Source organism: Diabrotica undecimpunctata, chromosome 1 (assembly GCF_040954645.1).
Source record: "Diabrotica undecimpunctata isolate CICGRU chromosome 1, icDiaUnde3, whole genome shotgun sequence".
NCBI classification, from domain to species: Eukaryota; Metazoa; Arthropoda; class Insecta; order Coleoptera; family Chrysomelidae; genus Diabrotica; species Diabrotica undecimpunctata.
The window spans coordinates 66914529-66933408 of NC_092803.1; the positions used below are offsets into that span (position 1 = coordinate 66914529).

Sequence of the window (18880 nt, forward strand, 5' to 3'; positions counted from 1 at the left end):
CTCCTTTTTTAACAAACAGTTACACAATACCTACATCCTATTTCATTTATTAATATCTCTCAACTAAGAACTTCCCATTGTCAAAGACTAATTGTCAAATAGTTACAATAGAACCGATGATCACCCATCACCAGCAATTAAGGATAGTTTGATCTATGTTTTACAAGTCACTAATTAATAATTCTTGTACCAGCATGTAAGTAGTATTTTTAGTTTTTTACTATTTTATTTCAATTCATTAGATTATCTTATACCATTTTATTGGTTTTACTTTTTCTGCTTTAATCAATTTTTATTCATATTAATAATCACAGACATATAATATTGGTGGATTCGACCGTTACTTGATGGAAATTCATTTTATGTAACAATAAAACACTGAAAACTTTATTTTCAAAAACTTTTCCACAAAATTTATTATAAACTCTTACCACTACAACTGTTTCGGCTGATTGCCTTTCTCAAGTGATCTGTTTTTGGTATGCGTTTACACTTTATAGTTTTTAATGAAATAAGTTGAGGAGGGGAGAACTGTTTGTCTCGAGTTGGTCATTCAGAATTAGTTGTGTTTTTTAATTTATTAATTTCCATAGATTCTAACAAAGATATCTAGATGTCTTAAGGCCTTTATTTTGAATGTGAAGAATTTTAAATTCGTCATTAAAAGAATGATTAAGATCTAGAAGGTGAAGTGCGTATATAGAATCTGTTTTTCTATTATTGAAAGCCCTTTGATGTTCTGCTATTCGTTTATTAAAATTTCTACCAGCTTGACCGATGTAAGTTTTTGGGCAGTCGCCACATTTAAGTTTGTATACACCACTGTGTAAGTGCTTTTTATTTTTTCTCTTGTTGTTTTTCATATATTTGCCTAAGTTGTTATTTGTTCTGAAAGCTGATGTTATCCCTTTCTTTTTTATGTGTTTGGTTATTTTTGTTGATATTTATTTTGCCTGTATATGTAATTGAGCAGAAGGTACTGGGTTTTTTCTCTGGTGGTGGAAATACTAATTTCAGGGCTTTCTTGTGTAGTTTTTGATTTAAAATTTTATTAATTGTTTGTTCGTTGTATCCATTGTTTACTGCTATTTGCTTAATGATATTTAATTCTGTCTCGAAGTTGTATTTTGACATCGGAATTTCTGTTAATCTATGTACCATACTACGATAGGCTGCCAGTTTATGTTGTGTGGGATGGGGTGATAAATTGTGTATACTCGTGTCAGTATGGGTATGTTTATGAAATATGAAGAGTCATGTTTGTAACGAAACAGCTGTAGTGATAAGAACTTATAACAAATTTTGTGGAAGTTTTTGTTATTTTATTGTTACATATAATTGCTGTAATTGTTTTCTTTTCTTTATAAGACAACACCATAATGTGAGGTTTTTGTAATTTTAGCATTTAATTCACCAGGTACTGTTAGACCTGAAGATGCATAGCAAATTGTAGTATACGAAACCGGTCGTTGGTGGTATAATTAAATTGATTGTAAGTAAGTCTTATTTTATTTCTTTTTACCTATTTGAAATGGACTCACATAGGCAACACATTCATGATTTTAATTTTATACGGTTCTTAAAAATTTTCTATTTTTAAAAAAGTTCTACGGCTAGTTTTAGATTTCTCATTATAACTTTTTTCTGGTATATTTAGTTATATGCATTACTAAATAAAACAGAAAGCTTAATTTTTGTACTTTAAAATAGTCGATTGTAAAATATTCTAGGATTAACGGTAAATAACATAATATTATGGTTAGTTACCGTATGGTGTGGTATAATTGTGTTCTTTCGTTTTTGCCGTTGACTTGGGAATACTATCTTCATCTTCCAATAGAGGTGCATCTAAGTCTGAATCGTAATCTAAATTCGCTCTCAGAACTTGATTTAATTGTTTTCTTTTCCATCCCTATCGGATTTTTATTGGTTTTCTTTTAAATTATTGCAGTGCTTTCTAAACGAACTCTTTCCAAAACTTCTGCGCTAGTAAGACATTCAGCAAATTTTCTTTTAACTCTATTCCGTTTCAGTGTTTCTCGTCTTTTTTCTTGCCTCTTTAATGCTGATAGTGATACGAGTTCTAAAGTAATTTTGGTGTCACATCTTTCTGTATAGTGGCTAAACGTACTGGTAGAATTTACATCATCTGACTGAAAGTTGAGATTTACCTGAAGTTCTAACTTTTCTGGAAAAATTGGAATAGCTCCTTCTTGTAGATCTGGAGTGGACGTATATGCTGATGACACTTCACATTTTTGTAATATCTTATACTCATTTAAATAATAAATATCTGACCCTACAAATCTGATATTTGCATTTGCTTTAGAGAAACATCTTGTCTCGACCAATGTTTAAAGGAATGAAGGAAAAGTAATTTTGTCTACATTTTTTACATCCCGTAGCACAAAAATAATTTTTAATACATTGCGTCACGATTGCTTCACCCTTTTAGACACTCCCATATCTAAGGGTTGCAAAGCACGAAATGTGTAAGCTGGCAAACACAAAAGTTCAATATTATTGGCACAGGTTATTTCAATCAATGGCAGAGTCAAGTGTGAATTGTGACCATCAAATATTAGAAGCTTATGGCCTTCCAATTTTGCAGTAAGTTTAATGAAAACGTTTTCAAACCAATTGGCAAACTGAACTAATGCCATCCATCCCGATGGCGAACAGTTAAATACAATATCGTCAGGGCCGTTTTGGCACCACATAGAATACAAATGTAAGCCTTTATAATTAACAAACAAAGGTAAATACTCTTCTATTGCACTACAGCAAACCAGAACAGTGTACATTGATTTTGTTAGTGTACCTACAACTTTATGTGGATTTTCGGATCCTTTTCGACATAACATTTTTTGAAATCCAATGTCTGTTTGAAAAACAGTTGAATATATTTTGTGGATAATTTCGTAAACTATTCTTTTCAATTGTGATTTTAGCTGTCGATAAAAGTTGCCTAACACTTCCGCTGAACAGGCTTCAGCGCGGTTCTTGGAAAGATTTTGAGCAATTTTACAACTTAGTAGATCCTTCCAAAGTCTCCCTGTTTTTAAGTTGCTGTTGTTAAGTTCAACTTAGGTTCTAAACAAATATGTTACCAGCAATCAAATGTTTTCCCGGAGATCTGTTTTTAAAAGTATGTAGTTATTTAGTCACTTCGTATTAGGTCATCTTGTACACAAATTTATAACTGCATTCTATCAAATCCAAATCCTCAGTCTGCTAATTTTTTTAATGCATTAATCATTTGTCCTCTTTTTCTTAGGTAAGCACAGTAGGTTTTCCAACATCTTTACATTTAAAATCATGTAAATGTTTCAATAAAGTTGTCCTATTAATGACATACATTTTAGCATCTCGTTTTACGCTTATACCATCGTTCTTAACAGCACTCACGGCAGAATCCATCCTTTGTGTAGTGTATGTTTTGTAGGATCTCATGTAAGTAAAAGTAAGTAGGTATCTAGTATCAATACTTTTGAATTGACACTATACAGTAGTGTAACATTGACATATGGCAAAGTTAAGCTTAAAACAAGTTATAGATGTTTTCTTTTAATTGAAGCAAAATATAACACAATTCACCAGGATGACGTAGAATAATAAAATTTACTTATCAGGTAAGCAGTCAAATTCTTTTGTTCAATTTTAACAACCTTCTAAAATTTAAAATGCACTATTAACCAGCTTTTGCCTATTCTTACAAGAGGCTAACACTGCAAGTGAAATTTTAAAACCGTCAAACGTCCATTTTTCTTGGGCGTACAAAACCCAAGCGGGATATTTGAAAATGTGTCAGTGTTTACTTTTTGTCAATTTTACCCGCTTTTCCCTTATATGTATGAAATATGCATAGAATTCACCCAAATTGCACCCCTTTCAATAGTAGAACTCAGCGGTTTTTTTTATATTTGGGGATCCATTGACCATATGAAACAATAAAATCCCTTAAACATTGTAGTTCGTTTCTAAACTACATATTAATTGCATAGTTACAGAGTGCCACCGAATAGTTTGTCGTTTTTTATATCTTTCATTGTCCTGTCCAACGTTTTAAGCGAACGGTTGTGTGCATTTTTCGTTATTATTAATATGTGCTCATTAGTTTTGCACTCATATGAAATAATAATTGCAATGTTTTAGCATTGTGACCATGGCCAATTGTTTTTTTGTTACACGTTGCATCTAGTTAAGTTTGAATATTCAGTGGCAGGTTAAATGCTGAATGAGCTATTCTGCCTCCATCCAATGAAGTTGCAATAAAAAATGAGTAGATTTAGTAAACATTAAAATCAAAACAGTAGGCAGGTATAAATAGGGATTATATTTATTTACAATTTGTTTTTAATTACTTTTTATTTATATTTAATAAAAGTTTTATTCGACACAATTTTCTACCAGACATCTTGTGGCTATAACATTTTTATAAAACATTGCAGATGGCCTTGCTGTTCTTGTTCTGTTTGGAGAACTAAAATCTACTTCATAAAGTCCATATTTTGGGCTACAATAAAATATAGGTTATTTTCTTATGACACGAAATTCTTTTTTACTTACATATATCCTGATATCCATTCAAAATTGTCCATAACACTCCAAACGGTATAGCCCAAAATGCTGACGTGATCCTTTTCCATGGCATCCCTAAAAGCACTTAAGTAACCCTGAAAATAAGATAAAATGTATTTAGACAGTATTACTTTTTTCTTTCTAATTATAGTAATATATAGTAATTATTCTTTATTGATGATTTAACACTGTCACTGTAGTTTTTAATGCTTGCTTTGAATTTTTACATAGTTTACCGTTGTCAGGTTTCTGGTTTTTGCTTTAATTATGTAGTAATAAATCTACATCACCATCATTTTCATCTGTGGCTCGACAATCCTCTGTATATCCTGACCTGCACTAAGATTAGTCGCCATTCTTTTCGGTTTCTGGCAACGTGTTACTATCTTCTGATCTCTAGTATCCCTAAGTCGGCCTCAAGTCCATCTAACCACCTAATTGTTCCTATCGTTAGCATTTTAGCAATCATGTTGTCAGACATTCGTATATCTGCATTAGAGTCCATGTTTCCGCCCCGTATGTGAGGACCGGCCTCAGCAATTTTTTGTATATTATCATTTTAGTTCTTTTTTTTGATATTTCTTGAGTGAAATTGTTTTAGGAGTCCATAGTATGCTCTATTTCTAAGGTATATTCGTCTTTTATTCTCTTTGCTTGTTTTATTGGTAGTAGTCACTATCGAGCTAAGGTATGTGAAGTTGTCAACACGTTCAAAGATATGACTTCCAAATGCTGTTTTCCATTCCTTATTTGCTATAGGATCATTAGTAACCAACATGTACTTGGCTTTGTCTTCGTTGATGACTAGATCGACCTGTTTCGCTCCCGTTTCCAATTCTAGAAAATATTGCTCAAAAACTCGCTTGCTACGCCCTATTATGTCAATACCATCAGGATATGCTAAGATTTCTATCGATCTATTGTAAATAGTACCGCCGTCTCTAATTCGTGTTTTTCGGACTGCCTTTGCCAAATGAATGTTTAATAGGACGAAAGCCAGGGCATCCCCTTGTCTGAGTCCATCCTTCATCTCAAAGGATCGAGAATTTTCTCCCCGTATCCTAACGATGGCTTTTAAGATAAACATTGTTATTCTCGTTAATCGGATAAGTTTTTCTGGTATACCAAACTCACGCATTGATTGGTAGCGTACTGTTCCCTTGACACTGTTGCATTCGGCCTTGAAGCCGACGAATAGGCGATAGGTTTGAATGTTAAATTCTAATGTTTTCTCGAGGATCTGTCTTGAATGAATCTGGTCAATTGTTGATTTTTCTGGAGTAAATCAGGACTGGTATTTTCCAACTATGGCAGCTGTGTAAACTTATAGCCTTTCGTAGAGAAAATTTGCTAGTATTTTGTAAACAGCGTTATACCTCTGTAGTTGTCACACTGAAGCTGATCGCCTTTTTTGTTACGGGCATATCACGCCTTAAGATCATAGCCTGTAAGGGCATGGTCTCATTTTGCCAGACAAGAAGTAAAAGTTTAGGCAGAGATTGTTGCAGTGCGTTGCCACTATTATTGTAGAGCTCACTATAAATTTAATCAGTTCCTGATGCTTTATTATTTTAAAGCTTTTTAATGGATTGGGCAACGTGTTCAGTGGTAGGTGGTCTTTCGTTTGGGTTTAATAGATTTCAATCATTTCGATCTGCTACAGTGTTATCTGTTACTTTGATATAATGGCCATTCAATTTTGCGTCGAAAAATTCAACTTATCGGTTCAAGATTGAGACCGTATCACTTAGAATATTTCTTTCTTCATCCTTACAGCTCTTTAGTTTTGTCTTCAATCCTCTACTCATTTTGTTTACATTTCTGTAGAACTTTCGAGTTTCGTTTTGATTTCTTAGCCATTCTATGTTTTCTAACTGCTTTTCTTCAAATTGCCTTTTTTTCTTTTATGTTATCTTTTTTCTTCTCTTCTTAGGGTCCGGTATTCCTCCTTTGCACTTCTTGTTTATCTAGCTTAATTATATATGCTCTATTTTTGTTATCTGTTGTTTTTTGGCACTCCTTGTCAAAGCATTCATTCTGTTTAACTGGTTTGGTTTTCGCTAATATTTCCGATACCTTCTCAGTTATTATGTTTCTACATTTAGTCCACAATTCCTCCACATTTTCACCCGCTTCCAGGCTCTCTATTTCCTCATCCATTTGTCTCCTATACTCTCTTGCAACGGTTTCAATGCGCAGATTATCAACAATGATGTTTATCGTTCTCTGTGGTTTATATTCTTCTTCTGACTTTTGCCATTACAAGAAAGTGGTCAATATCTAATTTTGGACTTCGTTAGCTTCTGACATCCATGAGGTCAGAAGAATGCTTTGCATTTATTAGGATGTGATCTATCTTGTTAACGGTTTCGTTGTCAGGTGATTTCCAGGTTCCTCTGTGTATTATTTCATGGAGAAATCTTGTTCCTACTGCATAAATCTACATAGTATTCTCATAATATTTTAAAGATCTATTAATAAATTTTAATTTTTGACTTTTAAGAACATTTAAAAAATGCTAACATATTTACCATAAATATATAGATGTATGATGAAATAAATTAAATCGATCAAAAATAAGAAATTAAAAACTTCAGGAATCAAATGGTAAAAATAATAGAAATAGATAATTTTCAAATACAGACAAAAACATAAATACTAAATAAATCTCACGATGAAAATTAGCGTAGAAAATAAAATTGGACAGATAATTAATATTATTAAATAATATTTTTTTTATGAGATTCCACATCTCTAGAGTAAGAAATAGACGTGTGTAAATTCTGCTCCATAATAATTTCAATTTTTGGTTATTGTGAGTCGATAATTTTGCTGATTTTACGTGCAGTGTGTAATAGAAGAATTAAAGTGGTAATGATAATTATAGCAAAGACATTGGAAGAGAGGTGCACAACCTCTATAAATTTAGGAAGGCGAAGGAAATTGTATTTACTTTCAATACAAAAAAATTAAAAACAAAACCAACCCAGATAATTAACGCTAATATATTAGTTTTAAAAGCTAGATAGAGACGGGCGTTGCTACATCAGACCATTCCAAAATTACTGGCAATTATTTTAATTGAAAATTAATTTATCCAGGAAGAAAACGTAAAAATAAATTACTACAAGCTACTGCTTGACAGAACCATCTTCCTTCGACGCGTTGAGTGGGGAGATTGGCTCTATCGCGAGTAGTAGCAGTAGATATATGGATTCAGATGATAATACATCCGATGACAATCGGAAAAGAAATAGAGAAGAAGAGGAACTGTTATCTGGACTAAGTAAAAAAGTACAAAGGAGCCCAGTTAAAAGTAATAGAGATGAAAACAAAATAGATCAAATACTAAATATGATTAAAAATTTAACAATAGAGTTATAAGCATTAAAAACTGATATAAAAGAAGTAAAAACGGAACAAAAACAATACAGAGAAGAAATGATGAAACGAAAAACTAAACCAGCCGAAATAAAACCAGAGAATAGTAAAATCCGGAAAGAAAATGAACAAATCAAAAAGGATCTAAATGATACAAAAGGACGCGGACGCCTTGAAAGGCTGGATAGAATAAGAGAAGAAAATAATGTGATAATACAGGGAATGATAATAGAAACCGGAGATAGAACAACTCTAAAAGAAGTAATAGGAAATTTTATGACAAAAGAACTAAATATTACCGTAAATATAGAAGAAGCAGTGAAACTAGGAGATAAAACATGTTTAGTCAGACTGCCAAAAAAACAAAAATTATGGAAAACAAAAGTAAACTTAAAGAAGTAAACTGAATATGTATATATATATATATATATATATATATATATATATATATATATATATATATATATTGTTATGATGTATTTTTTGTTTGAATGATGAGCAATGAGTATTTTTAATAATATAATATATAGGGTTTTTATCGCGGTTCTCAAAGAATTAGCTTGTAAGTACTTTTTTAAATTATCTTTATTATAACTATTATGAAACACACATATATATCTAACCTAGCCAATGTAAATTTAAAATAAACTAATTTTAAATTGATAATCTTATAAAACTAATTAAATTCTATAGACAATGTAAAATTTAAACAAACTATCTTCAAAATTGAAACTGTTATGACACCAACTAAATTACATTAACAAAATTTTGTACCTTTCTTTCACTGAATGCCTAAATGAACTGTTTTCCACTATATATATTCTAATCACCACTGAATGTCTTCGTACTTCGGTTATCCTTGTTTTTGTGAAATTACTTTTTCCAATTATCAGCTTCTACCAATTTAAGATATATTTTTCTTCACCAGCATTTATACACCACCAAGCAAACCAGCAAACACCATTTATATTTATTCTTCTTTTCAATATACCAATATCCAATTATTATAAGTTGATTTATACTAATCTCCAATCATAATATAATTTTAATTCCTTCCAATGTCCATCCAATATTCTTCTAATATACTTTTATAATCTTCAATAATTATTTGTGTATAATTATAAATGTGCATTAAATATATGCATAATTTTTAATCTTCATTTAACTCACTATATTAAACAATTTGACTATTTGTAACTGATTCACTGACTCCAACTAACTTTCATATTTCTTACTAAACTTTTCTGACTGACTTCTTGAAAATTCTGAACAATTTACTTCACTAACTAAATGTGTCTACTAACTTTCATAATAAACTGGCCTGACTTCTGACTAAAAACTGCCATCTTGAATCCAAATCACGGGTATTTATATCTTTTTGGATATTCTAGAATCATCTGGTAAGAGATCATGTTCTATTTAGTTCTATTAAATACTTGTCTGAATTTTCTGGAACAAACCATTTCGCAAACATGGCCATCTCCGGTGATCCAGAGAATTCCATTCTTTTCTATTAATAATTTTGTTTACATTTAGGCTTTTCAGATCAGAATATATAATTAAATTAGTAACTTAACATTCTAATTTAATAAACTACACATTTTAAACAACTATAACCCCACTTATATTCGTAAAATTCTTAAAATGACACTTGGAATGGAGGGTATAGTGTGTTGCCTAGTCACATGGCTCACTTAAATATATCTACAAAATCATAACTACTAAAATACAACTTTTTACAACTATTATATGCTAATTTCTTAAAATGCCCTCACATAAATATATTTTTATTAAATTCTCTAGTATTTAACTTCCTAAAATAACCAAATACTTGTTATATCTAAAATTATCTAGTATATAACTTATAAATTTATTTTTTAAACAATATCATTTCAACACCCCAAAATTAAATTTAAAATAAATAATTTACTTATTATTTTTTTAAATATTAATTTTCTTATCCACATACCTTAGTAATTATAATAAATGAAATAATTTAATTTCGTATTTTAATTGTTCTATCAAATACATCCCTGTTCGCTGTCTATGTCAAAGCAGAGAACAACGGAGCACAGTTCGGCTATTCTATGGTCAAACTGTCATGTCAAATGGAGCAATGGATATTATATCAGAGAATAAAATATAACCTTAATTAAAAATATAATCTATATTGTGTTCTGTTTATTTATAGACAAAATCTAGGAATTATTTCCATTCAACAGGCTCTCATCCATATGAATTGGTAAGTTTTACACTTTTTATAAAGACATTTACACAATCAATTCTGTATCTAACCCCAAATTATGATTTTTAGGGTACCAAACAATTTCCATATGTACAAAATTCAACAAGTATGATGTCAAATTTATTCACAACAAAGAAATCTACCATCTATCTATGAAATGGATCTATCAGTAAGTTGTTAGTATTTTTATAATTAGTGTTAAGTTTATAGTATATTACTTCTTTTTGAAAAAATGTACATTTTTCTTGATTTATTTTTAGTCCAACTTTGTCTAATCTATTTATTATAATTTTTAGGTGTTTCTCATGATCTTCAGCCGTTTTAGAAAAATTTAATATATCGTCAATGTAGTGAATTACAAAATGTTCATATTGATCCAAAATATCATGAAGACATCTACAATCTACATAGAGCACTGCAAGATGATTGGAGAAGTCCAAATGGTACTACTTTGAATTGATATACTACTCCATCTATCTGAAATCCTGTATACTGTCTACTTTTTCTTTCTAAAGGTATTAACCAAAAACTATGCTGTAAATCGATTTTAGTGAAAAATGACATTCCTGTAATTCTTCCTAGTATTCCATCTATACTCATTGGTGCTTCAAATTGCTTTTCAGTGATCTTGTTAATATTCCTTGCATCCAAACATAACCTGCTTTCACCTGATCTTTTTTGTACTACTACTATGGGGTTAACAAAACGTGTGTCTGCCTTCTCAATGATTCCATCTTCTAACATATTATTAATTGTTTTGTTTACTTCTTCTCTGTATTTATATGGTATTGGGTATGATTTTGTTTTAAAATCTTTTTCTTCTTTAACTTTTATACTATGGATATAATTTTGTGCAATTCTATTTTCTTTATTGACAAGTCCCTTGTGTTGCTGCAATATGGAAACGACTATTGATTTATATTCTTCAGGGCAATTAACTTTAATCACATCTTCTTCTTTACAAATAAAATTATTCTTCATTATGTACTCATTATTCCTTTCTTCCAATTTTACGCACTCCACCTCGTAGGCATCCATCTGCTTAAAATTTCCATTCCTTAAATATTCACTACAATAAATATTCTTTACATTCTTTTGGGACATTTCCCTATCATCAAAATACATTTCTTCTTCATAAACATCATTATTTTCTTTTAATAATATCCTATCAACTCTTATTCCTTCTTCCACCTCATCTTTCTGCATAAATTTAATTATTTGCCCTTCCAAAGTTACCATTTTTTCTTCAAAATCTATCTTTACTTTATTCTTTTCCAATTCATCATTTCCGATTAATATATCAACACATAAATCCTTGACAATAAATCCTTGCATATTAATTTCTTTATTAAGAATATTAATTTTAAAATTGGCTAGTTTATCAATTTCACCCAACTTCGTATTATTTGCACCAACAATTTTAATTTTTGGAATCTTTATTATATCTGATAGTTTTAATGTATTAAAAATAAAATTCTCCGAGACTAAAGTACTTTCTGAACCAGTATCTATCATAATTTTAATCATTTTATTTTTGGCCAAAGCATTTATATAAATTAAATTAATAGATTCAATAATTTTCTCTTCATCTAAAGAAATAAATTCTGAAGGTTTTTCATAATAGCAACGGCCTAACTTGTAATTCAGAAAGTTTACTGCACAAAATTTTGATTATTAGAATTGTCAGATTGTATCTGACCACTTGGATCTGATGTCCTATGTCTTTCCCTACTATGACTTCTACTCACATTTTCTTGCCTTGTACTATTTCGTTCCCTGTCTTCGCAGCTCCTATTCCTTTGTACACAACTTACCTGTCTGTTATAGTTAGGTCGCTCTGTATTTCTTCTATTGTTAAAATCTTGTCTATTATTATTAGTACTGTTATTAAAATGTTGTCTATTATAACTAGTATTGTTATTAAAATTCTGTCTATTTTGATTACTGTTATTATTATTAAAATTTTGTAAATTATCACCATACCTAGTGTTATTGTTATATGATTGTCTATATTGTTGATTATCATTTTTATTATATTGAAAGTTATTATTGTTTTTTCTGTTGTTATTATTACTTGTCATATTGCCTCTTTGTATTCTTTGAATAAAATTAATAAAACTATCTATTGTTTGAATATTTTGTACAGTTATTGTTTGCACAACATCAACATCAAAATGTCTAGATACATTTAAGACTGTTTCATCCTCTCTAAGTGGTGGTTCTAAATATTTTGCAACTGTTATCAGTTTTAATGCATAATCTACCATATTTGATTTTAAATTTTGATTATACTTTCCAAAATATAGAATTTCTCTAAACTTGGCTTGCTCTAATTCACCCCAATAATAATTTAAAAATTTATTTTCAAATGTTTGAAAATTATCTAAATCATTCTCAATACTAGCAAACCAAGTTGCTGCATTGTCATTTAATGTCATTCTAATATAATCTTTAATATCATTAATATTATTCACAAATCTTAATTTATGTTTTAAACTATTTATGTATACTCTAGGATGCAAATTTTTTATATTACCAGAGAATTTAATCCCAGTCTCATTTGTTAAATTTAAGTAAGGTCTCCCTATGTCTCTCATTTGTGAAATATCATCTATTCTCTGTTCCACATTTCTTATTTGATTACAATTTATTTGGATATTTTGTTGTATATCGTCTAATTTTTCTTCTGTGTTTCTCCTGTCTTCGTTAATTTTTACTTCTAAGTTACATTTCTGTAACTCTATTTTCTGTTCTATATCTATCTTGAATAATCCTCTTTACTTCTGTCCTCTCATTTTCTATCCTTTTCTTGTAGTGATTTCGTATAATTTTTATTTCATTTGCTACTTTTTTCTCTGCAGCTTCAAGTTTTTTATCCATTTGTTTTTCTATTTGTTTTACAATTTTATTATTATTATCTTCTATTTTCTTTTCTAATTTTCTATAATTCTCTTCTAATTTCTGTTCCATTTTTTTCATGTCTTCTTTGACTTCTTTTGAATTCTCTTCCAATTTTTTTATGTCTTCTTTGACTTGTTTTGAATTCTCTTCCAATTTTTTTATGTCTTCTTTGATTTCTTTTGAATTCTCTTCCATTTTTTTTGTATTCTCTTCCATTGTCTTGTTCATCTGCATCATTAATGACATCAAAGCTGCCATATTGACATTTTCCTCTCTTTCTGGATTCATTTCTGCAGTATCTTGTGGAACTTGAACTAAACTCTCCTCTTGTATAGGTTGTGTTTCTACTTCCACATCTTCTTCATTCTTTTTGCTTCTTGTACCTTTCTTTCCTTGAGACATTTTGAGACTTTACTTGTTCAAATATAATTAAAAATAAAATCTATAATTTTTCCTTTCTACTGATAATTAATTTAATTATATGAGAGCACTTATCTTCCCGAACTAATTCTTTTAAATAGAGAGCCACCGCGTTGGGTGCCAAATTGTTATGATGTATTTTTTGTTTGAATGATGAGCAATGAGTATTTTTAATAATATAATATATAGGGTTTTTATCGCGGTTCTCAAAGAATTAGCTTGTAAGTACTTTTTTAAATTATCTTTATTATTACTACAGTAAAACCTCCGTTAACCGAAATAATTGGGGGGGAGGCCGTTTCGGATAACAAGAATTTCGGTTAAAAATAACATTGTTTTTTATAATATTCTTGATCAAAGTATTGGTATTAAAAAATACTATGAGTTGATTTCGTAATGTTTTCTAATAAGTAAATCCAAAATAAAGTAATAAAATTAAGGAAAATGAAAAAGTTTAACATGCTTTTTTAAAGAAATCTGCTATTTTTTTTGCGTTTTCGTTTGACAACTATGTTTCTCTCTCCCTCCATCGTTAATTTGCAGAACGTCATAAGTTTGCTTCATTCGATTGTTCGACGAAACGTAAAGCAATCTGAAAAGGACAAAACTTTATGTAATGACAACAAAAATTAAGAATCTAGTCGTGTTCCTAACTAATTAGGCCTACTGTATAAAATTCTTTCCTCTAAAGCATTGAAAATCTCGTCGACGGTCTTGTGCTACCTGTTGCCTCTTGGGTCGTCATCTTCGTCATCTGATATGCTCAGGTTGTCTTGATAAAGAACCATATCAATGATATCCGGGCCGATAAATTCACGTTGTGAGTCATCAGCTGCTAACCAGTCACGTATCTCTTCTTAGTTAATTTCGTCATGTCCCGGCAAATTTTTAATGAAAGGTTTAATTTCTTCTGTCGTTTTCTTACCATTTTCTTCTTCAGGATCGTCAATCAAAATCTTATCAAAAAGTTTGTTTCAGCATTTTTCCAAAGTTGAAGATTTGATCTTGGCCCACGACTCAGCTCACCAATAAAAATGTTTTATTGTTAAAGATTTGAGAATTTCGGGAACACTTTTGGATTAATTCGTCTCCTGTAATAACAAATGTCTTAAGAATGCTTCTCTATAATGTCTCTTGAATGTCTCTATGACTCCCTGGTCTAACGGCTGGATTAAGCTTGTGACATTCGGTGGCAAAAATCTAACAATTGTCACCATTTTGTAGATTTTGCTCTTCAAGCAACAATGCTTTGATGAGAAGATTTTTTGATTTTAAAAAGGATTTTACACTTAAGACGAATTCATTTTCAAACCATTCTAAAAATAAAGTGGTCGACATCCATGAACTTTTTTGGCTTCTATACCTTAAAATGCTATTTCGGAAATATCTTTTAGAGCTCTTGGTTTTTCCCAACACACATAGACATCAATTGGTGAGTGAAATTAACAGAATTGTTTACGTTTTGCGACAAACATTTACTTTTTATTGACGAAATTATTGAAACTGTCAGCCGTTTCGGTTAAACGATGTTTCGGTTAAAAAGGTTTCGGTTAAGGGAGGTTTTACTGTATTATGAAACACACATATATATCTAACCTAGCCAATGTAAATTTAAAATAAACTAATTTTAAATTGATATTCTTATAAAACTAATTAAATTCTATATGTAAAATTTAAACAAACTATCTTCAAAATTGAAACTGTTATGACACTAACTAAATTATATTAACAAAATTTTGTACCTTTCTTTCACTGAATGCCTAAATGAACTGTTTTCCACTATATATATTCTAATCACCACTGAATGTCTTCGTACTTCGGTTATCCTTGTTTTTGTGAAATTACTTTTTCCAATTATCAGCTTCTACCAATTTAAGATATATTTTTCTTCACCAGCATTTATACACCACCAAGCAAACCAGCAAACACCATTTATATTTATTCTTCTTTTCAATATACCAATATCCAATTATTATAAGTTGATTTATACTAATCTCCAATCATAATATAATTTTAATTCCTTCCAATGTCCATCCAATATTCTTCTAATATACTTTTATAATCTTTAATAATTATTTGTGTATAATTATAAATGTGCATTAAATATATGCATAATTTTTAATCTTCATTTAACTCACTATATTAAACAATTTGACTATTTGTAACTGATTCACTGACTCCAACTAACTTTCATATTTCTTACTAAACTTTTCTGACTGACTTCTTGAAAATTCTGAACAATTTACTTTACTAACTAAATGTGTCTACTAACTTTCATAATAAACTGGCCTGACTTCTGACTAAAAACTGCCATCTTGAATCTAAATCTCGGGTATTTATATCTTTTTGGATATTCTAGAATCATCTGGTAAGAGATCATGTTCTATTTAGTTCTATTAAATACTTGTCTGAATTTTCTGGAACAAACCATTTCGCAAACATGGCCATCTCCGGTGATCCAGAGAATTCCATTCTTTTCTATTAATAATTTTGTTTACATTTAGGCTTTTCAGATCAGAATATTTAATTAAATTAGTAACTTAACATTCTAATTTAATAAACTACACATTTTAAACAACTATAACCCCACTTATATTCGTAAAATTCTTAAAATGACACTTGGAATGGAGGGTATAGTGTGTTGCCTAGTCACATGGCTCACTTAAATATATCTACAAAATCATAACTACTAAAATACAACTTTTTACAACTATTATATGCTAATTTCTTAAAATGCCCTCACATAAATATATTTTTATTAAATTCTCTAGTATTTAACTTCTTAAAATAACCAAATACTTGTTATATCTAAAATTATCTAGTATATAACTTATAAATTTATTTTTTAAACAATATCATTTCAATATATATATATATATATATATATATATATATATATATATATATATATATATATATATATATATATATATAAACAATGATCTAACGACAGAGGAATTAGAAATACAGAAGGAAATACGAAGAAAAGCAACTGATGAAATATAGAAAGGTAAACGTGTCCAAATTAAAGCCAACAAACTGATAATAAATGGTCTAGAAAGGAGATGAAATAGAAACACCAACCAGCTGGAGGACCATCCTGGAGGTGGTTCAAAAAACTAGCAAGGGATGAGAGGATACATTATTCGTTGACTGACGAGGCAAAGAAACAGCAAATGGCTGCAGATAAACTCAGGTACAACAAAAGTGAAATAAAGAAAGATAGACAAGAAAACAAAAATAAAAGACGAAGACAACAGGACAAAAAAAAGGGAGTTACAAATGAGCACGTGGAACATAAGAACTATGCTAGTTCCAGGAAAAATGCTAAAAATAGGAAAATAACTCAAAAAGTATAAAATAGATATTGCAGCACTGCAAGACTTACGCTGAGAGGGACAATGACAGATTAATAAACAAGACGTTACAATGTTATATTCAGGAGGAAAGTAGCAATGGCAAAAAGTTTCTTTATTTTTATTTGTGTTACTTTTAATCGTAAAAAAGAAAATAAAAATATATAAAGAATATTAACTAAAAATTTTGGAACAGATAATGGTAATTTTACAATAAAATGATTTTAAAGCAATATCAAAGAGAGTTTTTCATAAAATAATTTTCACTGCAAATTTGTTTAATTTCATTAATTTTTCTGAGTACTTGAACACTCGTCATCTTGGAGTAAGGGGTGGAAATCGTTTTCACGCTGTATCTCGTAAACTAGCTACTCCACAGAAAATTTTATTAAACATTATTTGTAGCAACTGAAATTGTCTAAAAATTTATTCCTGTTACTTTTTATAGTTATAAAAAAATAACTACAAGTTTTTGAACAAATTTTCTATTCGGTCTTAATTTTTCTTTTAGTCATTTTACAATAAAATTATGTCAGAGCAGTATTATAAAGGGTTTTTAAACGTAATACACAACAAATTTGTATATTTTCATTAATTTGTTGTGTTTTACAGCGCTCCGAATTTAACCGGGTATACGATAAAAATAAAGCATTAGACTTTTCTATCATAAATTTTTTTATTCTTCTAATTTAAAATTACTTTTATATTTTCTTAACATTGCTGTTATTATTAATTAATTATCGACCCATTTTGCTACCACAAAACTTACCAAACTTCGTGCGCTTGCGTATAATATAATTCCAAGATAAATTTCTTGGTAATGAAAAGAAAAAAACAAACTTTAGACCTTTTTAAAACTGCTTAGATCAGAAGTGGATCAGAGGACACTAACATTCTTGTCTTGCTTACGGCATTAGGAAGAAAGCAGTCCAATGTTGTATGTCCATAGTGTCCAATTTTTTTAAACCTTCAAAATGGTGTAAGTCGCTTTAATTATACTCAAGTTTTATATAATATGTCGACGTCATTGCAGAGAATTTGCAAGTTTCTTACAAGCATGCATAAATTCATCAAAATTTTACAGAAACATCCTAAGTTAGCTAGCGGAAAAGCATTATTCCTTAGTGAGAAATATCTTTGCCCACTGTCGTTGGCAAACGTTTTTTTGTCTATTTATATGGTGGAAATAAAGATGATTCTTTAACAACATAAGATACCAAACGATTCGCCGAGACAGTGACCAAAATTACATTTAACTTACCATCGCTTCCGCCAACACAAAATGCAGCTCGTTTTCACAGTGTTAGGAGTTTATCACCCGGAAAAACTGCAGGAAACACTGCGGAATCCTGACGATTGGGAGTAGAAAAAGCATGGAACAATTTGGATACCAATCAAAACTTTCAAAACTCTAGCACCCCTGAACTTTTAAAATTAATTTTTTGTAGATAAAACGGACCCTGTGAAAGAGGGTGTTGTTGCCGAAAAGTAGGCCTTAAATGCTCTGCAGTGTGCCTCAGTTGTTCTGGTGAAACCTTCAGTGACATTATGGCAATATTAAAATTAATATACGAAAATAAAAAACAATATCTGGAAAACAACTTTTTAAATATAATAATGATACTAAATATTATCTCGCCTGGAAATTGTCAGTAAATTAGGTCTAATGGGTACACCGTTTAAAAAAGGCGCCCACTTCATATGTAGATAATATCATAGGAATGTTAACAAAATAATAAATTATATGAATAAAAAAATATATGAGTAATAAAAAACTAAGCCTAATGTAATTATTCTTTTAAAGAAAATAAGCCACAATAAAAGTTAAAAATAAGTTTATTTATCTTTTAATTTCCACTTCGGAAATAATTATTCTCAAAATATAAACATTAACAAATTAAATAAATTTTGTTTTTTGTTACTTGGTGAAAAAATCTTCTAATAATTTGATTTTATCTTACTTGTTTATATTGACAATTCAGACATATATTATACA

General features: G+C 29.7%; 1 protein-coding gene across 1 annotated transcript in view; it reads right to left on the reverse strand.

The window, feature by feature from the left end:
• Positions 1 to 4347: 4347 nt before the first annotated feature.
• LOC140450340 (myrosinase 1-like) overlaps positions 4348 to 18880 on the reverse strand; it is a 52398-nt gene continuing 37865 nt past the window's right edge. Inside the window, exons 8-9 of the mRNA XM_072543933.1 lie at positions 4570 to 4676; positions 4348 to 4516 (exon numbers count right to left, since the gene is read on the reverse strand). Of these exons, the coding sequence (XP_072400034.1) occupies positions 4390 to 4516; positions 4570 to 4676 (234 nt within the window). The 3' untranslated portion in view covers positions 4348 to 4389. The remainder of the gene's footprint in view (positions 4517 to 4569; positions 4677 to 18880) is intronic.